At 40.1% G+C, this 27,060-nt stretch overlaps 1 protein-coding gene across 3 annotated transcripts; it reads right to left on the bottom strand.

The window, feature by feature from the left end:
• On the bottom strand, window positions 1–26,866 carry vegfd (vascular endothelial growth factor D). Of its 3 annotated transcripts, none has more exons than XM_053492843.1 (8): window positions 26,450–26,866; window positions 26,184–26,315; window positions 15,180–15,399; window positions 14,430–14,620; window positions 7,544–7,671; window positions 6,979–7,085; window positions 1,205–1,346; window positions 1–1,002 (listed from the first exon to the last, which is right to left on the bottom strand). In XM_053492843.1, the coding sequence occupies exons 1-8, from the start codon at window positions 26,549–26,551 to the stop codon at window positions 987–989; spliced, it is 1,038 nt and encodes a 345-aa protein (XP_053348818.1). In that variant the 5' UTR covers window positions 26,552–26,866; the 3' UTR covers window positions 1–986. The 3 variants fall into 3 exon arrangements, with proteins under 3 accessions (XP_053348818.1, XP_053348817.1, XP_053348819.1); XM_053492842.1 differs by having other exon boundaries at window positions 26,426–26,866; XM_053492844.1 differs by having other exon boundaries at window positions 26,446–26,484.
• Between the last annotated feature and the right edge of the window lie 194 nt (window positions 26,867–27,060).

Genomic DNA, 27,060 nt, shown 5'->3' on the forward strand with positions numbered 1-27,060 from the left:
TTTTTCAGGCTTTATTAATTGAAACAAAGTTTGTTGTAGTGTTACATGAGGGCTAAAACTAGGGTATCCTAGGTACATCTATAGATATAATTAACAGATATGTACAAGAAGGTATTTTACTACTCTCAAAATCCTCTCAAAAAATGGTAAAGCAAGAAACCACAAAATTAAACAATAAACCTTTACACATTTGTCACTGACAAATGCTGGTTAGTAACTCCAAAACCTTTCAGTCATAAATATGGCTTTACATCAAACAGGTGATCACTTATGTCCCATCATTATAAAATAATATAATAATCTGCAAAGACTTGATTCTACACTGAAAATCTAACTTTTTAAAATCACTTAATCCATAAAAAATACAAAATATGTATTTTATCACCAAATAAAATACATATTTTGCGCAACTCAATATGAAAATCCTTGTTGATTTTCATATTTGCGCAACTCAATATGAAAATCCTTTTTGCGCAACTCAATATGAAAATCTTGCGCAACTCAATATGAAAATCATATTTTGCATTTTGCGCAACTCAATATGAAAATCCTTGTTAATTACAACATAAATTTTTTTTTTAAACAATAGTTTAAATTTACTACAGTATGGACACAATTATTAAATACCATATATTGTAACATATGCACATCCACAACATACTTTTCATGCATCAAATTAAATTACATACCACTTTTTATGGAAAACATTTTATAGTAAAACGTTTATTAGATTTTGCTATATTCAGTGCATGGGAACCAGTATATTATTTGCCTATCATGAGTAAACTGGAGTATTTATTTATTAAAAAAAAAAATTATGTTATGTAATTTACCACAGTTGTGAAAAAAGGGGGGTTAAATGTTATACTCATGCGCATAAGGTAGTGTTATAAATAAGGGTGTAAATAAATTAGAATGTATGTTCAGTCGCAGCTCCAGAAGAAGAAGATTGTCCAAGATTTCATGTCTGCACCATGTGCAACGTTTCATTTTTTCTTGCAACTGTAAAGGAAAGCATGAAGGGGAAAATATATTGAATACCAAAAATAATATATTATAAGCGACTAAATGGCATAGTGCATAGCACACAGTTTGTTACATGGTTATTATGGATCACTCAGAGACTAATGCGAAAATGCACCCTTTTCTTTGTACCCTGAGGTCAAGATAAAGTACAAAATAGTAGTGAAGAAATAATTGCTACCTGCATGATGTATGGTTGAATTGCCTTCTCCTGCCAGCACACGAACATGGATTTTTTCTTGTAGATGTCAGTTCTTTGGGAATACATTCACATTTTTCAATATCAATTTCACAATCGTCTGCCTTTGTGTTGGAGGGAAATTCTGTTAAAACAAAAGAGCAAAAGACTGTTAATCCTTAAAAACTTTTTTTTTGAATGAAAACCTTAATCTATTCTATCACCAAAAGAGCTATAAGGTAATCACATAATATAGTATATTTGCTTATTGTTCCAGTGCCTCACATATAAACAGTTTAAAAGCACATCATAAAAGCAATGCCATTTTTAGACTTCTGTTCATTTTGGCAAATGATTGTGGGCAGATACAAAAGGTTGTATATAAAAATAAATACATAAGTAAAAACATTTTTGTTGAAAATTGTTGTAATTTTTTTTTTTTTAAGTATTGGCTATCAACAAAAACAGGGACAACATAATAAAAACCCAAGAGATGTATAAGTGCTTTGTGCGCATGAGGCATAAGATTCACTTATGTGCAGGTAGCTCTGGAGTTTGGTAGTTAGTTACGTCTGCTTTGTCCATCATGTTTTTCATCTTTAACAAATCCAAAAAGGTTTTGTGAGCAACAAAACTCAACAGAGCAACTCAACATTGCTGCCAGTGACTCACTATAAAAAACTGCACAATCCGAAATATAAAAACAACTTAATCAACACTATTATGGATACCACATTGCATATTTACATTCAAACACAACTGCAAGTGGATTTATCCATTGTGACAAATCTGTGGCAGGTGGAGTTATAATGATTTGCAAAATTATCCAAAATTCCCACAGATGTAGCCAGAACAATTATGACATAACATTTTGGCATTTGTGATTTTTAATAAAAATGACAATGCGACTCAAAGAAACAATGCACAAAATATTTTCAAATAGTTTGTAAATCAGACAATGCATTTGATAAAAAAAACTTAAATCCACTAAATATGAGCAGTATTTACAATGACAGGGACCAAAGCAAACATAAAACTTGATGGAATCTTAAAAATGTTTTAGAGTTGGCAAAATAAATTTAGACAGACAAAAGCAATAGAAAAGCAAAGGCAAGAACTGATTTGAAAATAAAAAAACACAAAAAAAAAGTGATAATTACCACAAAGAAAATGATGCCTAGAAATTACACAGGAAGTGGGAATGAAAGCATGCATAATGGTTAGATCTGAAGTTGTTTTGTCCTGATGCTCTCTGTAACATATCATGACAAACAAAGTGAGTCAAAAATGTTGTCAGCGCAACACATAGAATGTTCATTTAATCACACATAGTCCCATAGTAAGTCATTATAGCTGAAAGCCGTGTCTCATGAATTCAGGTTTCACCTTCTGTGGTACGGGTAACTCCACTGACGCGGACATGTTAATGTACTCACATTTATGGGTTACCCTCCCTAAATTAATGCTTAATATAATGACAGTTATTTAAAAGCCAGTGTAAATCAATGGACAGAGAGTATCTTACTACTAGCTAGTTGCAAACCGATGTAAAAAAAATATTTTGTTTCTGGTTTAGTTGTTTGTTCTCTGAAAACTTTGTGTAATACTGAGAAGGCTCTCTGCCCTTGACAAAATTGATTCTTTAAATTACCTTTCCTGGTGGGTGCTTTGACAATGAACTGTCCAATTGTGCTCTTAATGTCAGGTCTGCGCGTGAACATGTCCCTGGACTACAGAAGGAAAAATAAAAGCTAAGTGCACTGGTAAATTGCTTCTTCAAGTTGCAGATAGTAGTCTTTACTTATACAGTGAAACCTCAGATTACGAGTAATGCGGTTTACGAGTGTTCCGCAAGACGAGCAAAGACTTTTTTATCAATTTTGACTTGAAAAACGAGCAAGTCTTGGTTTACGAGTACCGAGTATCATGTATCATGCATACGCTTCTTGTTTTGACGCTGAGCGTCATGTGATCACAACTGAGCCAGCAGTCTTTCTCTCTCTCGCGCTGCGGAATTGGGGGTAATCGTTTCCCCCGCTGGGTCTTAGTACCCTTACTGGTATAATCAACATCCGTGCACACGTGTACTGTTTACTATAACACTGTGACCACGTGTGTGTGTGTGTAAAACATATTTTATTTTGTGTTTGTAAGCGCGTGTACAGCGCGCGTGTACTATTTCTTATAACACACGTGTGTGCGCACATGTAAAGTTTAAAAATCCAATTTCTCTCTCTCTGTTTATCTCCCGTTAAAACAGAAGATAGGCTACTCTGTCAAGGCGCTGTTAACATGTCTAGATGACATAAAGGCATGGTTAGCCCAAAATTTTTTAAATTTTATTGATAAAAAGACAGAGGTTTTGTTATTTAGTCCTGGTGCCATGGGTAGAGTTTCACTTCTGGATTTAGGAGATTTGGAGCAGTATGTTAAACACAGCGTTGAATTTAGGGGTGATTTTTGACCATGACCTTAAATTGGATAAACAGATTAGTGCTGTGGTTTGGTCCAGTTTTTTTCAGTTAAGGCAATTGGCAAAACTTAAACCTGTTTTGTGCTTTAGGCTTTTTGAAATAGCCATCCATACCTTCATCACCACTCACATTGATTACTGTAATGCTCTGTATTTTGTTTTTTTTTCAGGCAGCATTAAATCGGCTACAGCCGATTCAAAACTCTGCTGCTCGACTATTAATATTCTACATGTAAAAGAGAACATATCTCTCCAGTTCTGGCTTCTCTTCATTGGCTCCCGGTACAATACCAAATTAATTTAAAAATTCTCTTGGTAACGTTTAAATGTTTACATGGCCTTGCCCCTCCCTACCTCTCGGATCTGCTCCAGCCCTATGCCCCACCCCGGTCTCTCAGATCATCAGATAAATTTTTGCTGATGGTACCCAAGACCAAATGCAAGCTCAGGGGTAATCGGGCGTTCTCTGTGGTGACACCCAAATTGTGGAATGACCTACCATTGACCATTCGTGAGGCCACATCATTGAGGCTGTTTAAGTCCAATCTTAAAACTTACCTGTTTTCTCTGGCATTTAAACCAAACTGAGGTGTTGATTTTACATATTGTTTTGATTAAATATGTGTGTGATGTGGTTTTAATTATGTCCCTTTTTTATATTATTTTATTATTTTTTTTATTATCATTATTTTGCTTTTATTTAATTTTATATATTTTCCAAAACAGAGTGGGGAGCAAAGAAATCTACTGTACATGGTCAACGTGAAATTAGCTCAGTAGCACAAAACCCAGTTTCTTACATGGTTTAAAGTTGCAATCAGAGCTGATCCTGACTACCCCTGGGCCCTAAGCAAAATCTGTCAAGAAAGCCCTTCTACCTGATCTGTGAGCCTGTAAATGATTTGTAACCAGTGTTGAGTATAACGCAGTACAAAGTATTACTTTTTTGATGTAACGAGTAATCTAACATGTTATATCTGCCATTTAAGTACTCAGTTATTTAGTTACTTTTTAAAAAATGTAATCTGTTATTCAGACAATTTATGCAATCCGTAAGCCAGACCGCAGTCATTCCCAATCCGGTGTTGTGTGTGTGTGTGTGTGTAAGAAAGTCGTCCTACAAGCCCCACCCCCGATAATCCGCCCCCCTCTGTTATTCCTCTGCTTGGGACTCATCAACAGGAACTGCTCAGCACAAAGCAGTCTCTCGCTGACGTCACGTCCCAGCTTCAGAGGCTCCAACTCTCCCTACCACAAGGAGCAAACCCCCACGTGCAACAGGAGCCACACCTCCCCGCCCCTCCCACTTACGAGGGAGATCCAGGCACCTGCAAGGTGGCCTACGTCATCACGCTCCTGTCAGGACGCACCCGGGAATGGAGCACCACGCTTTGTGATGCCCACGACCCCTGCTGTTCCAATTACGAGGACTTCGCCAGAAAAAAATGAAGAGGGTGTTTGACCGCTCATGCCACGGCAGAGTGACGGGCCGAAGACTGCTGAAACTCCGCCAAGGCTCGCGCTCGGCCTATGATTACACCATTGAGTTCCAGACCCTGGCCCTCTCCAGGGATTGGAACAACCGAGGGCTATGCAACGTCTTTATGGAGGGTCTGACAGAGAAGCTCCAAGATGAGCTAATCTCACGAGAGCTCCCCTCGTCTCTCCAAGAGCTTATGGATCTGGCCGGCCGAGTAGATGCACGTCTCTGTCTGCGTAGGCCGGCCCGGTTTTCTCCACCCAGGGCTCTGCCGCGACCTCCACCTCTATGAGTTGAACCCCTGGAAGAACCCATGCAACTGGGCAGAACCCGCATCACCACAGAAGAGCGTCACCGCCGCCAGGTGAAAGGGCTGTGGGAAACCAGGACACCTGCGCAAGAACTGTCCAGCAAAGGGGGTGCCTTCTAGTTCATCTGGGAGCACTAGAGGGCGAGACTCCAGGAAGGCTCCCGGAGCGATGTCACCTGCTTCCCATCCTTCTCATCCATGAGCAACAGATCCACCTAGTGCAGGCACTGGTTGACTCGGGTTCGGATCGTAACCTGCTGAATGCGGCTTCGGCCAAAACCCTGGGTATTCCTGCGCTGCCTATGGAGAACCACCTCAAGGTCCAGGCCCTCGACGGGAGTCCGCTCCCATATATCACCCACAGAACCCCCCTCATTGGTCTAAGGGTCTCCGGCAACCACTCGGAACAGGCGTCGCTGTTCATCATGGAGGGGTCACATGCCACGGTCTTTTTCCCACTTTTGCTCATTCATATATAAATAATAACACTGTGGCCATTTTGCCAATGCCAATTAACCTAACCTGCATGTCTTTGGACTGTGGGAGGAAACTGGAGTTTCAAGCACATGGAGAACATGCAAACTGCATGCACACAGAGGCAGGAATCGATGTGCAAGGTGACAGTGCTAACCACTTCACCACCGTGCCACCTCTTTGGTGCTATTAACATTTTTTATGTAAAAGTTGCAACCTTACCATGCCTTTACCATCACGTCATTATACTGTAAGGCATAAATTATCTATAAAATCATTTATTTATTTATAAAAGTATACATTGTATGTTTTATTTTATAAGATATTTAATTTAATATCATCAGATGCTTCGTCCACCAACATCCCCTTTGGGCTCTCCCCTGGCTTGCAAAGATTCTTGTAAAAGGTTGGGTTAGCAAGTATACATCGTTGGGTCCTTCAATGTCACTGCGTTTGAACAAAACTTTAAAATAGGACAGGCTTAGTCATGATGCTATGCCTTCAAATGTATCCTTTAAAGTATGCAAGCCAGGAATTGAGAGATACCTATTGTGGCAGATTTGGGCTGTCAGTCTGAACAGAGCCAAATATGATCTAATCACTTCAACAGTGTGGACAGTCAGTCCTGAAGATCAGATTTATAAAACAAATCAGATTTTGCTATAGTCTGAATGAGGTCTAATTGCTTTCAGAATTAAAACTAATCCTAATGTAACCATTAATTTATTTTCAGTGATCCTGTTATCCTGGTCAGGGAATACACACAATGCATCATACACACATTCAGTCCGTATATGTATGTGCTCTTAGATAGTGCTACAAGAACTGAAGAACTCAAAAGACAAGCAAAACTGTGTACACACAGTCCATTTCTAGAGTTGTTGCATTGTTAAAATTGAGAAATTGCCAAAAATTCAGTGTAAGCTAATTATAAGTTAGTTTTTTTTTTTTCAAGTCACATCTGGTGAGTTTCCAGCTGAATTATTATTAGGCCAAGTATAGTATATCTAAGCTTAAAATAGGATGAATGCTTTTCTGACCTTGTTTGCTAGAAGGATAAGGTACACACCGATCCTCCATGCAGTCCCATATGAGCCCTTGGTCACATAGTCGTCTGGAATCTTCTGCCTGGCGAATGGGAAAACACCTGTAGTTGGATTTGCATAAATGCGTATATGCGCACACGAGCACACGCACACACAGTGAGAGAGTGAGAGGAAGAGAGAGAGAGAGAGAAATTAGTTCAGTAATTGAGCTTGGCACACCACACATATGACACTGTGCTGACGATAAGGGGCTGGGTTGTGGATGCTCATGACCTTAATTGGTCTAAGAGATGTCTAGAAGATCTCTTCCAGAAACAGGCTATCTAAATTAAATTACTACCTCCATTTACTATTACTTTGTCATGTGGATCTGTCAGATTAAGAAATGTATCTGACATGATTGTTAGTCCAATTGTCTGACCATGGGCCGATGTGAAATTCCTAGAATCTCTTTAAGAGCCTTTATAATAAAAAATCTATTTTAAATACAATAGACCATCTATGACATCACTGATATAAAAGCACAGTGTTAATTTGAGATAATGAAGCTGGCACTGACCCTCTCTTCCTGTGGGGCAGAGCATGTCTGCGAATCATCTGTGGTTCCTGGCATTTACACTCCGTGTGGTTAGCTACTCTGATCAGCATCGGCTCAGGCCCATATTTAAACGGCACCACACTCAGAACCTGAAAGAAACAAATCCAAAAACAATTACCTACTAATTGTCAATTGTCATGATTTATGCCCTGTCTGCCTCATGTGTCCTTTTTTTGCGCATGTTTTCCCCCAGCCTGTCATGCATCCTTTCCCACGCCCCCGTTTCCGCCCCATCTACACACCTGTTTCTTATCTCCTCTGCTGATTATTCCAGTGATTTAAGCACGCGCTGCACGCTGCCCAGATCGCTGGATTATTGTGTATTTATACCTTGATTCTCTTGTGTTTTCTTTCATTGTCTTCTTTGTCACGTAACGACCTTGCTTTGTTTTTTCTCGTTATTGATTTTTTGCCTGCCCATTTTGATTGTTCGCCTGCCTTTTGATCTCCCGGGTTTTGACCCACGCTTTCCCCTTTAATTTACAGCTCCCGTCTCTAGTTCTTTTGGTTCTTTGCCTCGCTTCTTGTCTTCCCGGTTTTGACCCCACGCTTTCCTTTTGACTACGGCTCTTGCTTCGTCTTTATGACGCTTCACTGACGGACTAACAGCATTCGACCCTCGCTCATGCTTCCAACCACGCCCCACATCTCGATACAGTCATTATCCGTGCTTGGATTCATATTGTTCTGCCCTACGCCCGTGACAGAATAATCCAGCCAGCTATGGATCCAGCGGCTTCTGACCGTATGAGAGCGGCACTGGAAAGTCAAGGTGCTCTGCTTGGGACTCATCAACAGGAACTGCTCAGCACAAAGCAGTCTCTCGCTGACGTCACGTCCCAGCTTCAGAGGCTCCAACTCTCCCTACTGCAAGGAGCAAACCCCCACGTGCAACAGGAGCCACACCTCCCCGCCCCTCCCACTTACGAGGGAGATCCAGGCACCTGCAAGGTGGCCTACGTCATCACGCTCCTGTCAGGACGCACCCGGGAATGGAGCACCACGCTTTGGGATGCCCACGACCCCTGCTGTTCCAATTACGAGGACTTCGCCAGAAAAAAATGAAGAGGGTGTTTGACCGCTCATGCCACGGCAGAGTGACGGGCCGAAGACTGCTGAAACTCCGCCAAGGCTCGCGCTCGGCCTATGATTACACCATTGAGTTCCAGACCCTGGCCCTCTCCAGGGGTTGGAACAACCGAGGGCTATGCAACGTCTTTATGGAGGGTCTGACAGAGAAGCTCCAAGATGAGCTAATCTCACGAGAGCTCCCCTCGTCTCTCCAAGAGCTTTTGGATCTGGCCGGCCGAGTAGATGCACGTCTCTGTCTGCGTAGGCCGGCCCGGTTTTCTCCACCCAGGGCTCTGCCGCGACTTCCACCTCTATGAGTTGAACCCCTGAAAGAACCCATGCAACTGGGCAGAACCCACATCACCACAGAAGAGCGTCACCGCCGCCAAGTGAAAGGGCTGTGGGAAACCAGGACACCTGCGCAAGAACTGTCCAGCAAAGGGGGTGCCTTCTAGTTCATCTGGGAGCACTAGAGGGCGAGACTCCAGGAAGGCCTGGAGCCCATCATGTTCTCGCCACCACGCCATGCCTCGACTCCGCCCCTACAGATGAGCCACCGGACCTCACCTGTGTCCCCCCAGAATACCATGACCTTAGGACTGTGTTTAGCAAATCACGTGCGGTCTCTCTTCCCCCCACCGACCACACGACTGCGCTATTGAGGAGCTGGATTCTTCTTCGTAGGCAAAAAAGATGGTTCCCTTCGCCAGTGCACTGATTATAAGGGCCTTAACGATATGACAATAAAGAACCGGTACCCCCTTCCTCTAATTTCTACTGCCTTTGAACTTCTTTAGGGGGCCAGCACCTTTACCAAGCTCGATCTGCGCAACGCCTATCACCTTGTCCGCATTCGGGAAGGGTATGTATGGAAAACAGCCTTCAATACGCCAACTGGATATTATGAATATCTGGTGGTCCCCTTTGGACTTACTAATGCCCCCGGAGTCTTTCAGGCCTTAATTAATGACGTTCTCAGGGATTTCCTCAATTCTTCTGTATTCGTCTATCTGGATGATATCCTGATCTTCTCTCAGAACCCAGAAGAACACCAACATCACATCAGGCAGGTGCTGCAGAGGCTGCTGGAGAACAACTTGTTCATCAAGGCTGAGAAGTGCCAGTTCTTCCCACGTCTACCACATTCCTCAGGTTCACCATCAGCCCCAAAGGCATCGAGATGGAACCTGCTAAGCTCCAAGCTGTCACTAGGTGGCCCACCCCTACCTCACGGCAAGAACTTCAGAGGTTTTTAGGCTTTGCTAACTTTTATCGTCGGTTTATCTGAGGCTACAGCTCCATCGCCACCCCTCTAACAGCCCTCACCTCCACTAAGACCCATTTCTGCTGGAACCTGGAATCTGAGAAAGCCTTCAGCAAGCTTAAGAAGAGGTACACCTCTGCCCCTATCCTCACCATCCCAGACCTGTCACGTCAGTTCATCGTGGAGGTCGACGCCTCCAGCACTGGAGTATGAGGCATCCTCTCACAAAGATCCAACCTGGATAATAAGCTGCACCCCTGCTCCTTCTTCTCCCACCGTCTAACTCCTGCTGAAAGTAATTACGGCATCGGAGACCGTGAACTCTTAGCCTTCAAGTTATCCCTGGAAGAATGGAGACACTGGCTAGAGGGAATGGAGGTCCCATTCCTAGTTTTGACCAACCATAGGAACCTCGAGTATCTACGGGGTGCCAAGAGGCTCAATTCTCGCCACGCCCGGTGGTCCCTCTTCTTCGCGAGGTTCAATTTTACCCTCTCCTACCGACCAGGGTCTAACAACACCAAGCCGGACACCCTTTCGAAACTATTTATGACCACCCAAGACCCTGCCGCATGTGAAACTATTTTGCCACCCCCCTGCCTGCTTGCCGTGGCCGAGCTCGACATCGAAACCAGTGTCAAGCAAGCCCTATCCCATGAACCAAGCCCAGGCAACATGCCCCCTAACCGCCTCTTCGTTCCCCTCGCTCTGCGCTCTTAAGTCCTGGAGTGGGCCCACAGCTCTAAACTCTCGTGCCACCCAGGCTCCGTCAGAACCCGGGCACTAGCCCAGCAGCGGTTTTGGTGGCCCACCCTGAAGTAGGACGTCTCTAGCTTTGTTTTGGCGTGCGATGTCTGCATAAGATCCAAGCATGTCAACACAGTCCCAGCTGGCCTCCTCAGACCTCTGCCCACCCTTCATCTCCCCTGGTCCAACATTGCCCTGGACTTCGTCACCAGGTTCCCCCCCTCCGCCGGCCACACCTGCATCATGACCGTGGTTGATAGGTTATCTAAAGCTGCTCACTTTATCCCCCTACCAAAACTTCCGTGCACCAAGGAGACTGCCGAGCTCATGATTCAAGCTCATGGTTCTTGACGTGTTCAAGCTCCATGGCCTGCCTATGGACATTGTCTCAGACCGGGGTCCACAGTTCACCTCTCAGTTTTGGAAAGCATTCTGCAAGCTGATTGGGGCCACTCAATCGGAAAATTGGAAATTGCCCTGAGGTGTATGGCTGCTCGAGATGTTACCTCATGGAGCCAGTTCCTACCTTGGGTTGAGTACGCCCACAACTCCCAAACCTCAACATCCACCGGTCTGTCTCCCTTCCAGTGCTGCCTGGGCTATCGACCGCCCTTATTCCCGTCTCAGGAGGAGGAAGTCAGTGTCCCATCTGCCCAAGCTTTTGTCAGGCACTGCAGAAAGACCTGGCTGCAAGCAAGGAGAACGCTGTTACGGGTCGGCAAAAGATACAAGACACAGGCCGACCACAGACGCTCTCAGGCTCCCAAGTACAGGGTGGGGCAGAGAGTCATGCTTACCGCCAGAGATATCCCCCTAAAGACCACCTGCCGCAAGCTTTCCCCCCCCCTTCACCATCACCAAGATAATCAACCCCTGTGCTGTTAAACTCTTGCTTCCCTCAACTATGCAGCGAATCAATCCTACATTCCACATGTCCCAGCTGCGCCGTCTCGCCTCATGCCCATTAAGGCTGGATTATTGTGTGTATTTATACCTCGATTCTCTCGCGTTTTCTTTCATTGTCTTTCACGTTACGACCTCGCTTTGTTTTTTCTCGTTATTGAAATTTTTTTGCCTGCCCATTTTGATTGTTCGCCTGCCTTTTGATCTCCCGGTTTCGACCCACGCTTCCCTCTTTGATTTACGGCTCCCATCTCTCATTCTTTTGGTTTCGCTACGCCTCGCTGCTTATCTTCCCGTTTTTGACCCGCGCTTTCCTTTTGACTACGGCTCTCGCTTCGTGTTTTTGTTTTTGACGCTTCACTGATGGACTAACGGCATTCGACCCTCGCTCATGCTTTCAACCACGCCCCACATCTCGATTATCTGCGCTTGGATTCATATAGTTCTGCCCCATGCCCGTGACAGTTAATTGCAAAAAGACTATTACTTTTATAAGTAAAATAAAATCTTAAACCGTTAACAACTGTAAAATGGTTTATACTAATAAAATAGATAAGATCCAAAAGATTAAAATGCCATACTTATCATAACATAAGATAATTTAATTAGTCTGAATAATCATTCCAGTCAGTTAAACTATACATCAATATGTTGGTCACAAATTAAGGGGAAATTTTGGAATAACCACTCTGTGGTAGAACAATCTGTAGAACCCAGAAGAACTTTTACTGAAAAAAATACAATTACTGTAACACAGGAAACTTACTGTCTTTTATTTAAATTAGTTCACAAAAGCACCCATCACATTCTGTCTTACTCATCCTCTATGCTGCTTATCCTAAATACGGTCATGGGATGCCCGAAGTCTAAAACTCAAGGAAATGCCAATTAGCCTAATCTGCATGTCACTAAACTGTGGAGAAACCCAGAGTAGCTGGACAAAATCCAATAAGCACTGGGAGAATATGGGGAGAATTCCATGCACAAGACCAGAAGGCAGGACTCGAACCCCCAACCATAGAGATGCAAAACCACAGAGCATCAAAATGAACAGTTCAAAGTTCAGTAAACAGTCAAAAGGTCACATGAGGCACACACAATATCAGAGAGCAGAAAGAAATAAAAAATCCACAAAGAGGGCAAAGTTCAAAACCAGAAAAACCTGATTTAGGAACAATAGCATGAGCATTTGCATTGCAATAACATGGAGAAAGTGCTTAAATAGACAATAACTGGAAAGGAACAGGTGTTTATAATTAGAATTTAGGGGCATGATCCTGCCAGTGAAACGTTATCATTTGTGGTGGTCATGTTATTAGTTTACAGCAAAGAACTGCCTGTAATTTCCCAAAGGCAGCTATAGACATAGACGTTGTATCCAGAGCCCCGGATACAACATCTATGTCTACAGCTGCCTTTGGGAACTATGTATAAGAATCTTTAAACAATGCACTTCTCATTCATTACCATGTTGAGGCATGAGGCATTTCTAAACAATGTCCCATGTCTCAACAAAGTAAAGTCCTGATCAGTGGCAACTGGACTTGCTTTATATTTTTGAAGATGATTTATCTTTCTTTTGAAAGACTACAGTTTAAACTGTGTGGCTTAGAGTAACAGTTATATAAACTTTGCGAGATCAACCAGTTTCTGGTGCATCTATTTTAACTACAAATGCTTTGGTTGTATCTGGACGTTTAACAATGAGTGCTAATGTAAAGACTATTTTGACTTGGCCAAATGCTGTTTTAGCAGCTGGGTTCCAAGATATTCTCTTTATTCCTTTATTTAACAGGTAAATAAGAAAATTAAAAATGGCACTAAATCTCTTGGTAAATACTGTGTGTCAGAAGCTGTGTGCCACACATCCAAACAAAGCCACAGTCTTTGCTCAAAGATTGATATGGTGCTGGAAGGATAGTGAAACCTTAACACCTACACTGTTGTGAACATTTAAATATCACACAGTCATAAGCAGAGCTGAGAAATGGAGCATGGACAGATAATCATTCTTGCACCCAATTCCGGCATGCTACAAAAAGCTACTGGCATGACAGATAGGGGAGTAAACAAGATATCATGTCACTTATTTGTCCGCCTTTCGTGTAATATAGCAACCAACAGAATTCAGATAAAAACAAATAAAAATATTTAAAGAAAAAATATAAATACAAAGAAAGAAAAAAGAACTTAAAACAATCTGGTAAAGGTTTGATAGAATTCAATAGACTTACAGTAGAGAATTTTCCAAGGAAAAGTAGAATAAAATTTCCAAACCAATTTGGTAGCCAGAAATACTAACTGCTAAATTATAGTAGATGGAAGAAGGTGCTTTAAAGAAACATTATTTAAGGGGGGTGCTTTTCTTTTTTTCTGAAATATTTTTTTTTTGGTTTTCAGTTTAGTTTTGTTGTATGTTATATCTCACTAAAGATGAAAAAAAATTCTGACATGATTTATCTGGTGTCAGTCAAAAGTTTGGGCACACCTTCTAATTAAATGAGGTTTCCTGATTTTTCTGTTTTTTAAATAGTTTTGTTCGAGAATGTGGAAAAGAAATCACTAAGGTATGTCCATACATTTGACTGTTATTGTATATATATATATATATACCAGAAAAAAGACACTGTATGATAATTGTATATTGTACAATGTATATTACAATTGAATTGTGTATTGTACAATATAATAATTTTACACAAGGTATATGTGACATAGATACTTATATGGAATAAAACAGCTTCAGCTGCAAGTTTGAATCAGACTTGGCTCAGACTTCCCAAAAAAATGAAAGGGACTTAAAAACATCTTTGTTAAAAACAAAGAACGCAAAAGTGTAAAATGAGAAAAAGAGGTCAGTACTATTTTATCAACATAGGTGGTGCTGGTGTTGCGGCACATGACCCCCTCTTTGTTGCAGCAGCCGCTACATCTGAACACTGAGACACATGGAGGTTTGAAGAACATGTCGTTGCTAGTCCCAAGCTCCTGAGCCACATCCACATACGTCTCCCGGGGCATGCACTGCGTTTTCTGCCACTCTTCATCAATGGCTAGGACAAAGCATATCACATTTTTTTTATTATTAATAATGCAGCTTTTGAACAAAGCTTTAATCTCTGGAGCACAGAGGCTTTTTTCATATACAGTGCTTTTCAGGGTAATTGTAAACTTTGGCATATAACCATATTATAATATTCAAATTATGTAATTGAAATTAATATTTCCCAGCATGTACATTAAAATTAAATGCAATGCTATTTTTAACATTACTTTTTGGCATGTTTGATCTTGTTGGCCTTACAATGTTATTTCTTTCCTATCATGCAGCTCGGTTGGTATAAACAGCCTTATCTATTGTTTGGTTTGTATGATGCTTCAAGTACAATATGTACGATGCTGTCTACAGATTTAAAGTTTGAGAGTATTTTAAAAACTTGCCACTGCAGATGCTTATAAGTCATATGTCATCTTATTATTTTTTTTTATCACCCTATAATATGTAACCGGGCATACTACATGTAACGAGAGACAAAAGGTTTTTTTTCTGTCCAATCTGTGTTTATGTGTATGGCTTCACTTGCATGTGTGTTTATATGTCTGTACTGCTACCTTTGAGTACCTCCAGGCTGTAAGAGTTGGCAGCAAAGCGTGTAAATCTGTGTGATACCACTGAGGCAGAACGCGATTCTGGAAATGAGCTTGAGTCAGTGTGCTTCAGCTTAAGCCTACACCTCCACAGCTTCCAGTCTGGGAAGTCAGTCAACATGAGCAGCTCATCCAAGCTCGATGCTGACCTGATGTCCTTCTCCCACTTCTCCTGGTTTACGTCCTGCATAAGGATGATTTTTGTCAATAATGATATGAATGAGTTGCGAGCAGAAGATGGAAACTATGAAAAATAGGGAAAAGCACGTCATAATTTCAAAATTACTACCATAGAAACCATTCCGGTTACATACATAAACATGCCTATTCTGACCACAAGAGGGCATGAGATGCACATAAAATCTCAAAAAGAGCTCTAGTTTCTTTATCACATTTTTGCAGTACTCTTGAATGAAAAAAGTAAAAGTTCTTTTGGAAAGGAATACATTTTTGTCAACCTATCAAAAAAAGCATGTTCCCTGTTTTTAAAATTGGAGCAAGCATAATGTTTCAACCAACGTTGATTATTCATGGCGACATATATTTAAAATGATGTCTTTATTATGATATTGTACTGCGAAATATTCTATAAAGTATGTTATTGTAAATGTATAATTACATTATACTAATGATATATTATATGAGATGATACATATTTTCAGTCAATGCATGTGTCATTCTTTTTAATATATTATTATGTATCAATAGTTCTTTAGGGTACTACTGTATATAAAATAATACCAATTTTATGTCATAAAAGAATATGATTAACAAATCCCACAATTCCAAAAAGCATTGATCTTGAACATTGTATGTGCAAGAAAAATTATGATTTTCTTCCAACGGCATGCAGAGCTTGAAAAGTGTTCCTGGGATTGGATCAACCACAACCCTGACCAGAGTAAGACACCAAGCTACTCTTGGTGAATGAAACCAAAAAAAAAAAAAAAATAGACTTCCTGAACGGACCAGCATATGATTCCTTGTTATTTTCATTCAGGGAATAAACTTTTGAGGGAGTTAGCCTGTAATGCACCAGGAACAAGCGGCAGATGTTTCTGCATTTACTTTCTCATCGGTCATGGGTTAGATTTACTCACAACAGTTGCCTCCCCCTCTTTCCTATACAAACCAGCATCTGGAACAAGACACAAACACAGCTCACAGATCATCCTTTGAGAGCAGCCCACCCAAAACAGCTGGGACATGCAATCCATCCTGGAACATGATTCCATTAGCTCAGACAGTGCAACACAGTTTCACTTTGACCTGTTAAAAATTGTTAAGTAAATTTTAAATAATTCAGTATAGATGAAGACTAGCAATGCTTTCACAAAATCTCCCAGATGAAATCACCTGCTGTCAAATGGAGATTATCAAATAACAAGAGATCATTAAATAACAAGAAAAAGTTAAATATTTTAAGCTTGCAGAGTTAATTCTAGTCAGATATTCATGACTTTTCAGGTTTAAATCAACATACTAATTTATTATTAAGGTCTGAGGAGTTTAAACAGACATGGTAAAGCCTTTTAAAACTGTATAAAGCATGTGGAAGCATAACTGTCTACAGCTGGGATCTTAAAGGAAAGCCCATGGGAAGAAAAGTTTAATTAATAAAAGATGATCCCAGAATCATGTTTAATCCAAGAAGCACAATGAATAGATATGAGATAAGGAAGAAAGAATGGGTGGTCTGACTGAAAAACATGGGTAAGAAACTTGCTGCCACTTCATAACATGACAAAAGTTCCAGAAAACATTTGAGCCAAATTAACCCTTTGTTGTTAGTGTTTTGGCATCCTCTTCCAGGTCTGAATAGTAATGTGCCCAGGGAAATTATAAAATACTTGGCAAGGAGAAGGCCATGTGTGCTGATCAGAGGCGACCATTTCTTACGTCTGTGTCTTGTTGTGCTGCTGCCTTCTGACTTAAGTTTATTTTACCGCAGGGTTTTTTTCCCTTTTCTTTCTTTTTTTTTTTATTTTAACCTTTTTCTCAATTTGGATGCCCCAATTCAAGAGGAAAACATCTCTTTGAGTCCACTTTATTCATTTATCTGGAGAAAGTTGTTGCTTTTGTTGCTGCATAGCAAGGTAAGTCATTAAGGAAAATACCCTCAGTCAGTCACTGGTGGGACAAAAGGTCACTCAAAAACTTTGAGGTTAGAAATAAAAAGGTCAACAACAAAACTAAACCTCTGCCTAAATACACACTTAACTTCCAATTAAGTCTTAAAATGCAAGTGCCCCAGAGGTATGCCAAAAACAAAACCCAAGGAAATGACAAAAGCCAAGCCTCAGTGATGCCATTAACTCTGTTCAAAATACCAGCAATACTGTAGATCTACTGAATCTGCCGCCACCGCCACCACTGCTACCACCACTATCATTAGTCAACACCATATCCTTAAATTAAACAGCTTCAAAGCAAATAGCAGCTTGGCTTCCAGTGTGTTTACTACATGCTGGGTGAATCCGATTTGGATGAGAACAACATGCACAAAATCCTCTCATGCATCTGGATGATACGAAAGTCATGCATGTGACAACTGATTTTTCAGGTGATGGAAGAAATAGAAGGAAATGTGAAAAGAAAAGAATATATAAAAATTCATCATTGGTAAAAAGGGAAAGACAGTTGTCGCTATAGTCAAACTTAGGGGGATGCCTGGCATAATCACAGGGGAGTGTTTAAAACTGTTTAGGTGTAAGAAAGTTGCATTATATTTGGTTTATATGGTACTGTATGTTAAACTAAACTGAAGCACCAGTAATTGCCCAGGCTTTCTCAGAAGGGATGTTCCTTTTAATAATTACTTTGAAGCTTGGACTGATATAGGAATAAGACCACTACAGACCCCTGCACACCAATAATATGCTAAAGTGCAGACTTTCAATAATAATAAAATAAAATAACAGACAAACAAAAGATCAGATCAGCAGTTAAAATATTTTATTTACTCTTCTACAATATATAACTAAAAATAGTCAGCAATGGTTACATTTTTAAATCTTTAAAACTTCAGTTATATATATCATTATCATTATCACTCGTAAGCATGATAAGCATATATTATCATTCGTAAGCATGGTTTTAGTTTAGGTTTTAGTTATGTTGATGACACACAGTTATATGTCAGCAAAGCCAGATGAGAAACATTAGCCTAATAAAGTTAAAAAATGTGTGAAGGACGTTAGGACACTGGATGCTTATTAATTTCCTTCTAATTAATTGTTTAAAAATATTAATAGCATATATTGTCACTGCATAATCCAGAAAAAGGTATACTACGGTCATGTGTTGGTCTGTTTGGGATGTGTATGGTAACTGGGGACGGTTGTACGTGACTTTGAAGATTGTTGTGGACAGGCAGTTGTTCTCTGATGGCTTGTGACTACAATCACTAGATAGTTACACCTTCTTCGGTCAAAGGATGCAGTTTGTTTGTCGGTATTTTGTATTGTGAAAATTACAGCAGGGCAGACCTTTTTGTTATACAGGCCCAAAGGTATGGAATAGCCTCCTAATTAATGTTTGTAACTTATACACAGTATCAGTTTTGAAATTCAGTTGAAAACTTATTAATTTAGCCAAGACCTGGCTATATAGAATAGATTTATCATGGGTAAAGGTGCAGATCTGGAGGGGTTTAGCAACGTAAAGTTTTATGGTAAGCTGTTACTGTATGTTTGGATGCTGTTCTTCCTCACTTTCATTGATCATTTAGGATTGATGATGGTGAAGTGGCTGGTTGCTTTACTTTCCAGGGACCCCTTATGTTTGTGTTTCCTTCTGGCTTTTCCTTATAGTTATGCAGACTGCCCTCCAGACCGGTCTGATACATCCTGGTGCCATATTTCGGGCTTGGGTTATAGTCATAAAAAAGCCCCTGGCTCTCTGCTGACCATGAAGATGGTCTTGGACTGATGTCGGCAGATGTTCTCTAATGGCTTGTGACTACAATTCACTCAATAGTGGACTGAAATTCCAATAAACAATTTCGTACATAAGCCTCCAATAAAGAAAGTAAACTGCATATTAAATTAAATACATTTCCTGTTATACAAAACCTGCAGCCTCCTAACATACAGTGTGCCTAAGAAATCAATCCCTGCTATGAGATATATCCCAGATAAGGATGGGTTCCCTCTTGAGTCTGGTTCCTCTCAAGGTTACTTCCTATTGCCATCTCAGGAAGTTTTTCCTTGCCATTGCTGCCCTCAGCATAATCTATAATTATTAGGGACAAACTTATTTTTTAACAAATTTTTTATATATTTTTTTTTCATTCTGTAAATCTAAGATATGGAGATTTGGCTAATTGGTGTTCCCAAATGGCCTGTAGGTTGTAAATAAACGTGTGAGCGCTTGAGTGTGTATGTGTGCCCTGCGCCTTGTGCCCTAAGTCTCCTGAGATAAGCTCCAGGTGCCCCATGACCCTAGTCACAGGATGAAGCTGTATAGACAGGATAAGAGGACGATGAGTTGCGTGGCATGGTGGTATTAGGGTTGGGCGATGTCGACCAATTTGGCATCGTACGATGTCTAATGTAAAACATCGCGATGGACGATGGCATTGCCGTCGTAGGCGGGGCGGGGGGGGGTGTTAAATAATTAATCCATAACAAATTAATTAATTAATTGTGGCCTACCATTTTCACTACCTGACCCGCATGGTCTTTGTTTTACCCATAACCAAACCATAAATAAATAAAGATAAGTTACACACAAATTACCACCTGTCAATCGCTTTTTCCGCGGGACTCTGGCATAAATAGGCACAGTGATCTGTGTCGTTATAATGGCGTCGACAAATTTGGCTGGTAAAAAAATTTGCAAATTCACCCACCTGACAACACTTTGGCTTTAAAAAGAATGAAAGAGGACAGCTATGAGATACGTCTGAAGGGGTGTGTAGGATTTGCAGTAAAGTTGTCCGCGCAAAAGATGCGCATGACCATTTGCGTGTTCAACATCTCGCGGAATACAGCTCATTGCCAGTGTCATCACGCACAACTGAACCTTGCAGGAACCAACCAACAGTATCTGAGGTTTTCGCTAAAATTATTAAGTACACGCGTGAAAGCAAAAGATGGAAGCAGTGTACTGACGCTGTGGCCCGCTACCTACAGTAGCAAAAGAAATGGTTTCTTTTAATACGATAGAGAAGAGCACATATAGTGTGATTAAGTGTGTGTTTTTCGCGAGCTGGTTGCCGCTGCGGCCGGGTGGAGAATCGCGATGTGGGCTCAGCATCGTGATGTCTATTGGCCATCGGCGATGGACGATGGTATCGTCTATCGACCCAACTCTAGGGTTAGCATTTTCCTTGCATCTCCAGGGTTGAGGGGTTTGATACCCACCTTGGGTCTGTGCATGCGGAGTTTGCATGTTCTCACTATTTTTAGTGGATTGCCTTCGGGTTAATTAATTTAATTTAATCAACTAATCAAACATTGAATTTTGATTCAACAGAATGATAATAATAATTTAAAAAAATTAACTGGCCCTCAACAATATTTTGAGCCGATCACTGCAATCAGGTGATTTCTAAAACTCTCAATTTTTAAAAAAAACCTGTCAACAAGAAGTTTAGACCACTTGTCGGGCAAACTGCTCCATCTTCCTCAGGTTTGAAGAGTGCCTTCTCCCTACTGCTCTTTCCACAGATGTTCAATCAGCACTCATAGGAGGCTATGTAAGAATAGTCCTATGTTTTGTTCATTGGTGTGTTTTGCTGTGTGTTTTGGGTCACTGGGAACTGCACGCTGCTCCTGAGCTTTCAAGGATCCAGACCCCCTTTGCCCTCTGCACCTGTCTGACTCATCTTAGTGCCATCCTGTTGCTGAACTGGACTTCTTTTATTCTGAACTTTCTGAACTATTATTACCCAAATGAGGATGGATTCTCTGTTGAGTCTGTTTCCTCTCAAGGTTTTTTCCTATTGCTACCTCAGAGAGTTTTCCTTCCTACCAACGTCGCCCTTAGCTTGCACATTTGGGAGAATCTGATCATTATGATTTAGACACACTTTTCTCACTCATACACATTTCCACAATTTTCTTTTAATTTTGTAAAGCTGCTTTGAGACAAATGCAACTGAGACTGTGCTTTCTGGCACTGGACAGAATGCCTTGATGTTCTTGAAATTTTGTTGTAAACTGTAATTGATTGATCACAGATAACCTGTGCTTAATTGATCAGAACAGTCCCAGAGTTACCAAGCCTTCTCTGTGATACACAGTATCCTTTTTCTAAAAGGTTAATTTTTGCATTTGTGAACATAGAGTTCATGGGACTTGCTAAGAAGCTCTACAGTAGGTTTGTCTAATCTGCCCAAAGGACATTCTTTTTAAAGCATTATGGTCTTTAAAAAGTCTGCATTTTAACCAATTCCAGCCTAAATATTTGTGATCTGCTTTCAACAATCCTCCTGGGTTATCTTACACTAAATTAATTTTTGGTCAAATGGGAAAGAAGGTTGCAATCCAACAATGATGAAACTTGACCTTGAAGTTCAACTTGTCTCTTTGGTTACCAGTCATCCCAAAACAATACCCCAACTATAGACTATTAAGGGGGTATGATACAATTTTAGAGCTTTAGCAACCTTCTGATCTCCTCAGACAACTCTCTCCTTTACTTTTTCTATTCATTGTGGTAAACACATTGATATTAAACAGTAGAATTTGAGAATTGAATGACTGAGGATTGAAGTTTTAATATATTTCAAATTCAAATTCAAATTCAAATTTTATTTGTCACATACACAGTCATACACAGTACGAAATGTAGTGAAATGCTTACACGACCGCCAGTGACCTTAAAAAGAGAATTAAAGCTTATAATAGTAATAAATATGAATAAAAGAAATACGATAGACAATTTAAATAAATAAATAAAATAAATAAAATAAAATTTAACTAGGAAAAATAGAACTAAAAATAGAAACTGAAAATAACTGTACTGTACATTATATTTCAGTGAAAATTGTGAATTTTTCTTACTTTAATGGAAGGGCCAACAAATTTGACCCTGTGTGTATATTATTTTGGCATGTTTAGTCCTTCACAAAACATGCACAATACCATTCTCTCTTCACTTTCTTTAACAATGGACCTAATTATATAAGTAATTAATAAACCTAAAGTCTGCCCACCCTCTTTCCTTGCATTTGAACGTGTGTACAGGAATCAGAAATAATTAAAAGTAACCTAAGGTAATGTGAAAGTGGAAATGAATACTGATCTCCTCTCATATCTTTGTCACCTGTCCAACTTCTCATGCAATGCTACAAACTGCTAAAACACCTTTTTACAAGGGAAACCTGGAAGCCTGATCCTAGCAAGCTTCACAACATTTCTTCATCATTTTGTAACCATCTGTCTCCTTTCTGACAGTTAAAGATGGACACATTATTTAAACATAAGGGTGAATCTGACCTTTAATCCTACCCATATGTTCAGGCATCTCTTTTTTTTTGCTACAGACTACTGTATAGTGTCCAGTAATACATGTTTGAAAAAAAGGGTTATTCCCATAATAAAGAAACCACCTTTTAATACCCAAGATATCAGCATATGTCCCCATATTTCCCAAAATTACCTAAAAATAATCTCACTATAATGTGGCAAACCCTACAGAAACTGTCCTTGTGGCAGTTACTAACAAGCTTTGTACTACCAGAGCAGCAAAATTGTGATCAGTCCTAATCTTCTTTGACCCTCAGCAGCATTTAAACCAGTCACAAAAGTTTTGAAAGGTCTGATCAACAGCTGCTCCATTCAGATGCTTCGCTGGTGTCCCACATGTCTCAGTGCTGGGTGTTCTTTTATTCCTGCTTTCTTGGTGAGGTCATATCGTCACACTGGTATTCCAATCGCATGTTTATACATAAATCTCAGCATGTCTGGGAGAACTAAGCTGCTACACATTACTAGAGATACATCTCCATTCCAAGATCTCACCATTTGTCAGTGCACACATCTATGGGGTAATCCTGCACAATCAACACTCTGTCCTTCCTTACACCACTTAACGGACACATTCATGCAAGTTTCTTTGGTAAAACATCAGCACTTGTCGACCATTTGTATCTACAGAGACTACTCAGGTACTTGTTCTGTCGGACCAGATTGGACTAAGGAAACAGGGGGCAGTGGTGGCTTAGTGCTTTAAGCCTCTGAGTTACAGATCGGAAGATCAGTGCTCTGAGCCCCAACTCCGCCAGGTTGCCTCTGTTGGGCCCTTGAGCCCTGTCTGCTCCAGGGGCACTGTAATAAAATGGCTGACCCTTAGTTCTGACCCCTGGCTACTAACAAGAAGCTTAAGCCCTTAAATTAGCCCTTAAATTAGCCCTGGGTTAGCAAACTAAGCTACAAAGCACTTCTGTCTGTTACTCTGAACAACACCATTGGCTAAATTTTATAAATGTAAAAAGAGATGAAAGGGAAATTTGGCCACATCTTACCATGAACAAAAGGAAAATTGCTTCAACCTTTTAACCAAAGGGGTTTACATTAATAGAGATGCAATCTCTAATAAACATTTCTTGGGTTAAGTGGGCAACCAAGTTTATCTCACTCACTCACTCACTCACTCACTCATCATCATCTGTACCACGTAATTTTGAAAAACAAAGTTGCGGCGGCCTGGAAACTGGCCAGGGGCACGAGGCAGGGTACACTCTGGACAGGGTGCCAATCTATCGCAGGGCACACAAATACACACACACTACGGTCAATTTATTCTAATCTACATGTCTTTCGACTGTGGGAGGAAATCTACCAAGGACTGGGAGAACATTCAAACTCCATGCACACAGACACTTCATTACTTCATTTTTGTCCATATATTACTTTAAGTACCAAGGCAGTGTCAAGATAAAACAAATTTGGGCCATTCCTTTTAGTAAAGGTAAATTGTAATGCTACAGACATTTCAGGCAACTGTATGCTTAGAACTCTGTATAAGTTTGGGGATGGCTACAGTACTACAGTAGGGGTGTCATTGTCAACTGTCACTTACTTTAAGTAGTGCCCATATTAGGGTTGCAAATTTTCACATTTTTCTAATTTAGTTTTGTAGTTTAAATAAACAGAATCGTTAAAAAGACTGTAAAAAAAATGTCTCCGCTTAAAATAAGATGTCTCACATTCCAATGACCTGAACTGTAAGTTCACCCTTCTATGGTGTATGAGTTAATAGGTACGTATGTGCACTACAGAGAAATATTTTGCAAACCATTGTTGCTTAATACAGTTTAATTTGTTGTACAAATAATCAATTAACAATTATTAAAAAATCTTCCTTGCACATTTATTCGTGAAAGTACTATTTGGATCTTTCGTATATGAAAATGGTCAATATGATGACCACAATTCTTTTTATTCTTAATTTTTTTTATGCTTTGTATTTATCATATAGACATTATATAACTTATAAATGACAGAAGACCAGAAATGATTGAACCCTGAGGTATCTGAAGTTTCGGGAGCAATTCAGTCTACCGTCTCCTTTCCTTAATCCTGTATTGGAAATGGACAATTGTGGATTAAGATTATAGACAGCTGTCTCTGACAATGGCATCAGAAAAAGTAGATTGACTGTGTTGGTGACACCTTACCAGTTTTAAGTGCCTCATCCTCCTTCCTGATGGCTGCAGAATTAAACCAAAGTAGTCTAAAATAAGGTTTCGATGAAAAACAAGACGCATATTTAAGTATTAATAGGAATTAATTCAGTGTTTCCCCATCAAGACACCCACACAAGAGCATTTATCACTAACCAGGATCAACGTCTGAGATTTAACATCTAGATGGCCATAGAGTATTTTTTTTTTAAATGACCGGTTTGAACCGACTGAAAAGACTGATGCAGTATAATTCCTGGCCCTGTCAGCCTCTATTACTACCATGTATTATACCATACACCATATATATATATATATATATATATATATATATTCTTTTTTTACCATGAATGCAACTTAATCCTTACTCTAATACTGGTGGAGTGGATTAATCTTGATCATCAATTCATGAGGAATTTAAATAAATCCTAAGTGAGGCTGGATTTCATGGTGTTATGGTTGCCAGAATTTGTTACAGATATCAACTGTATTGTTCGAAATTTGCTCTAAAAGAACTGTCCATAACCAAATGCACTCATCCAATAATTAAATACAATCTTAATTTGTTTTAATTAATATTTTAACACTATTATTAGCATTAAATTATTAATTACTCTATTTATATATTTTATCAGGCAACTAAAGTTACTAGACTCTACAGATGCTAATAATGGATTTGAAATACAGTTCGGTGCAGTCTAGAGCCCATGCAGACCAGATGTGGCTGAAATAAATGAATTCTGTCTGTCCTCTGCCTGAGTAGAAGTGAATTATACTGACAGATGTGAAACAGGAGAAAGTATGTACTGTTCACCGTGATTACGCTATTACCATAAAAATCTGATAAACAGTCTAAATTTAAAGATAAACTTGTAAAACAAAAACAAACAAACAAACAAACAAACAAACTATATATATATATATATATATATATATATATATATATATATGTGGCAAATAAATGATGGGTCAAAGTTGTCATTTACAAGCTAATGAACAGCTAACTAATAAATAAATCAAGCTATTCTCCATACAAGACTAGCAATAAGCATAAAGCAAATGCTAAAATACTCAGTGATGAAGCTCTGAGTTTCCGGTAGAATTCTTCTGGTACATTGTTAGCTCATTAAATATATTTCCAGTTCTCCTATTTCATAGTAACAAGCCAGAAAATGTATGCACTTGCTACTGGGTATAAATGTGTGAGAACTTTAACTACTACTAGCATTCGTAACAAGATAAAAGTCCCACTGTTGCAGGCCAGTATTAGTGAAGTAAGATGCTATGGTAAAAGCTGGCTGAAGGCAACAGTAAGAATTATAAACATTACTCACTTTAATTGAAGCCAAGACATCCGTCGCTAGCAGGAGTAGTCTGACATAAGCAAGTACATGAAGCCAAATGGAAAGCAGCGTCCGCATGGTGTACGTCTCCTGGTCTCTGGTGTCCAATCTACCGACAGCTTCCTACAAAACAGCCAGTCCTTTTACACATAAAGGTAACACGGGATGTTCCTTAAGGAGTTTTCCAAGACCACACACACACACTTTTTACTCACACTCAAGGTCACTCTTACACTGTTTAACACAAACGCACACACAGACAAGTCAGATGGTTCAACTGTTGAGAAGAGGAGAGTTGTCACAGACAGGGCAGACACCTCAAGAGCCAAATGGAGCTGATGTAAAAAAAAAAAACACATCTGGGAGTGCTTTGAATCTTCCTCTGTTGGAGGAGAAATCCCTTCCTTTCCTCTTTTGCGTCAATGATCCAACAGGAATGCAGCCTGGATATGGCATGGGTGTTCAGAGATGGCACCCCCGGCCCTCTAAGGATATCACTTGCTGCACAGTAAGCATATGTTTATGCACATGTGCCTGTGCAGGACAGAAAAGAAAAAAAATGCAGAACAATCCAGAATGGAACTCAGATCTTCCAGTTTGCAGCCACGTGCACATTGGTGGTAGACAGGCAGGCTGGCATATCCCTTTTGTCCCATTCAAGCTGCTGCGCAAAGCTCCTCATGCACACCCACAGCAACATGTGGTTTTAAATGTGAACCAGACCTCTACGCAGGGTGTGCAGAGAGAAGGAGGGGATGGGGTGGAAGGAAGAAGAGGGGCTGGAGCCTGTATTCCATCGTAACAACAATGCTACGCAACAGAAGGCAGGGCAAGACTGATTAACTTTTTCACATTGACAATATGTGTG

The sequence above is a fragment of the Clarias gariepinus genome, chromosome 3 (genome assembly GCF_024256425.1).
Source record: "Clarias gariepinus isolate MV-2021 ecotype Netherlands chromosome 3, CGAR_prim_01v2, whole genome shotgun sequence".
Classification (NCBI taxonomy): Eukaryota; Metazoa; Chordata; class Actinopteri; order Siluriformes; family Clariidae; genus Clarias; species Clarias gariepinus.

Excerpts from the sequence above, each read along its gene's own strand:
- vegfd (XM_053492842.1), bottom strand. The coding sequence starts at position 26,551 with ATGTGTTTTTTTTTTTTACATCAGCTCCATTTGGCTCTTGAGGTGTCT. Across the intron at positions 14,621-15,179 it reads CAGCCTGGAGGTACTCAAAG|CCATTGATGAAGAGTGGCAG; the intron begins GTAGCAGTACAG and ends GCTTTGTCCTAG. Across the intron at positions 7,086-7,543 it reads CTGCCCCACAGGAAGAGAGG|GTGTTTTCCCATTCGCCAGG; the intron begins GTCAGTGCCAGC and ends ATCCAACTACAG.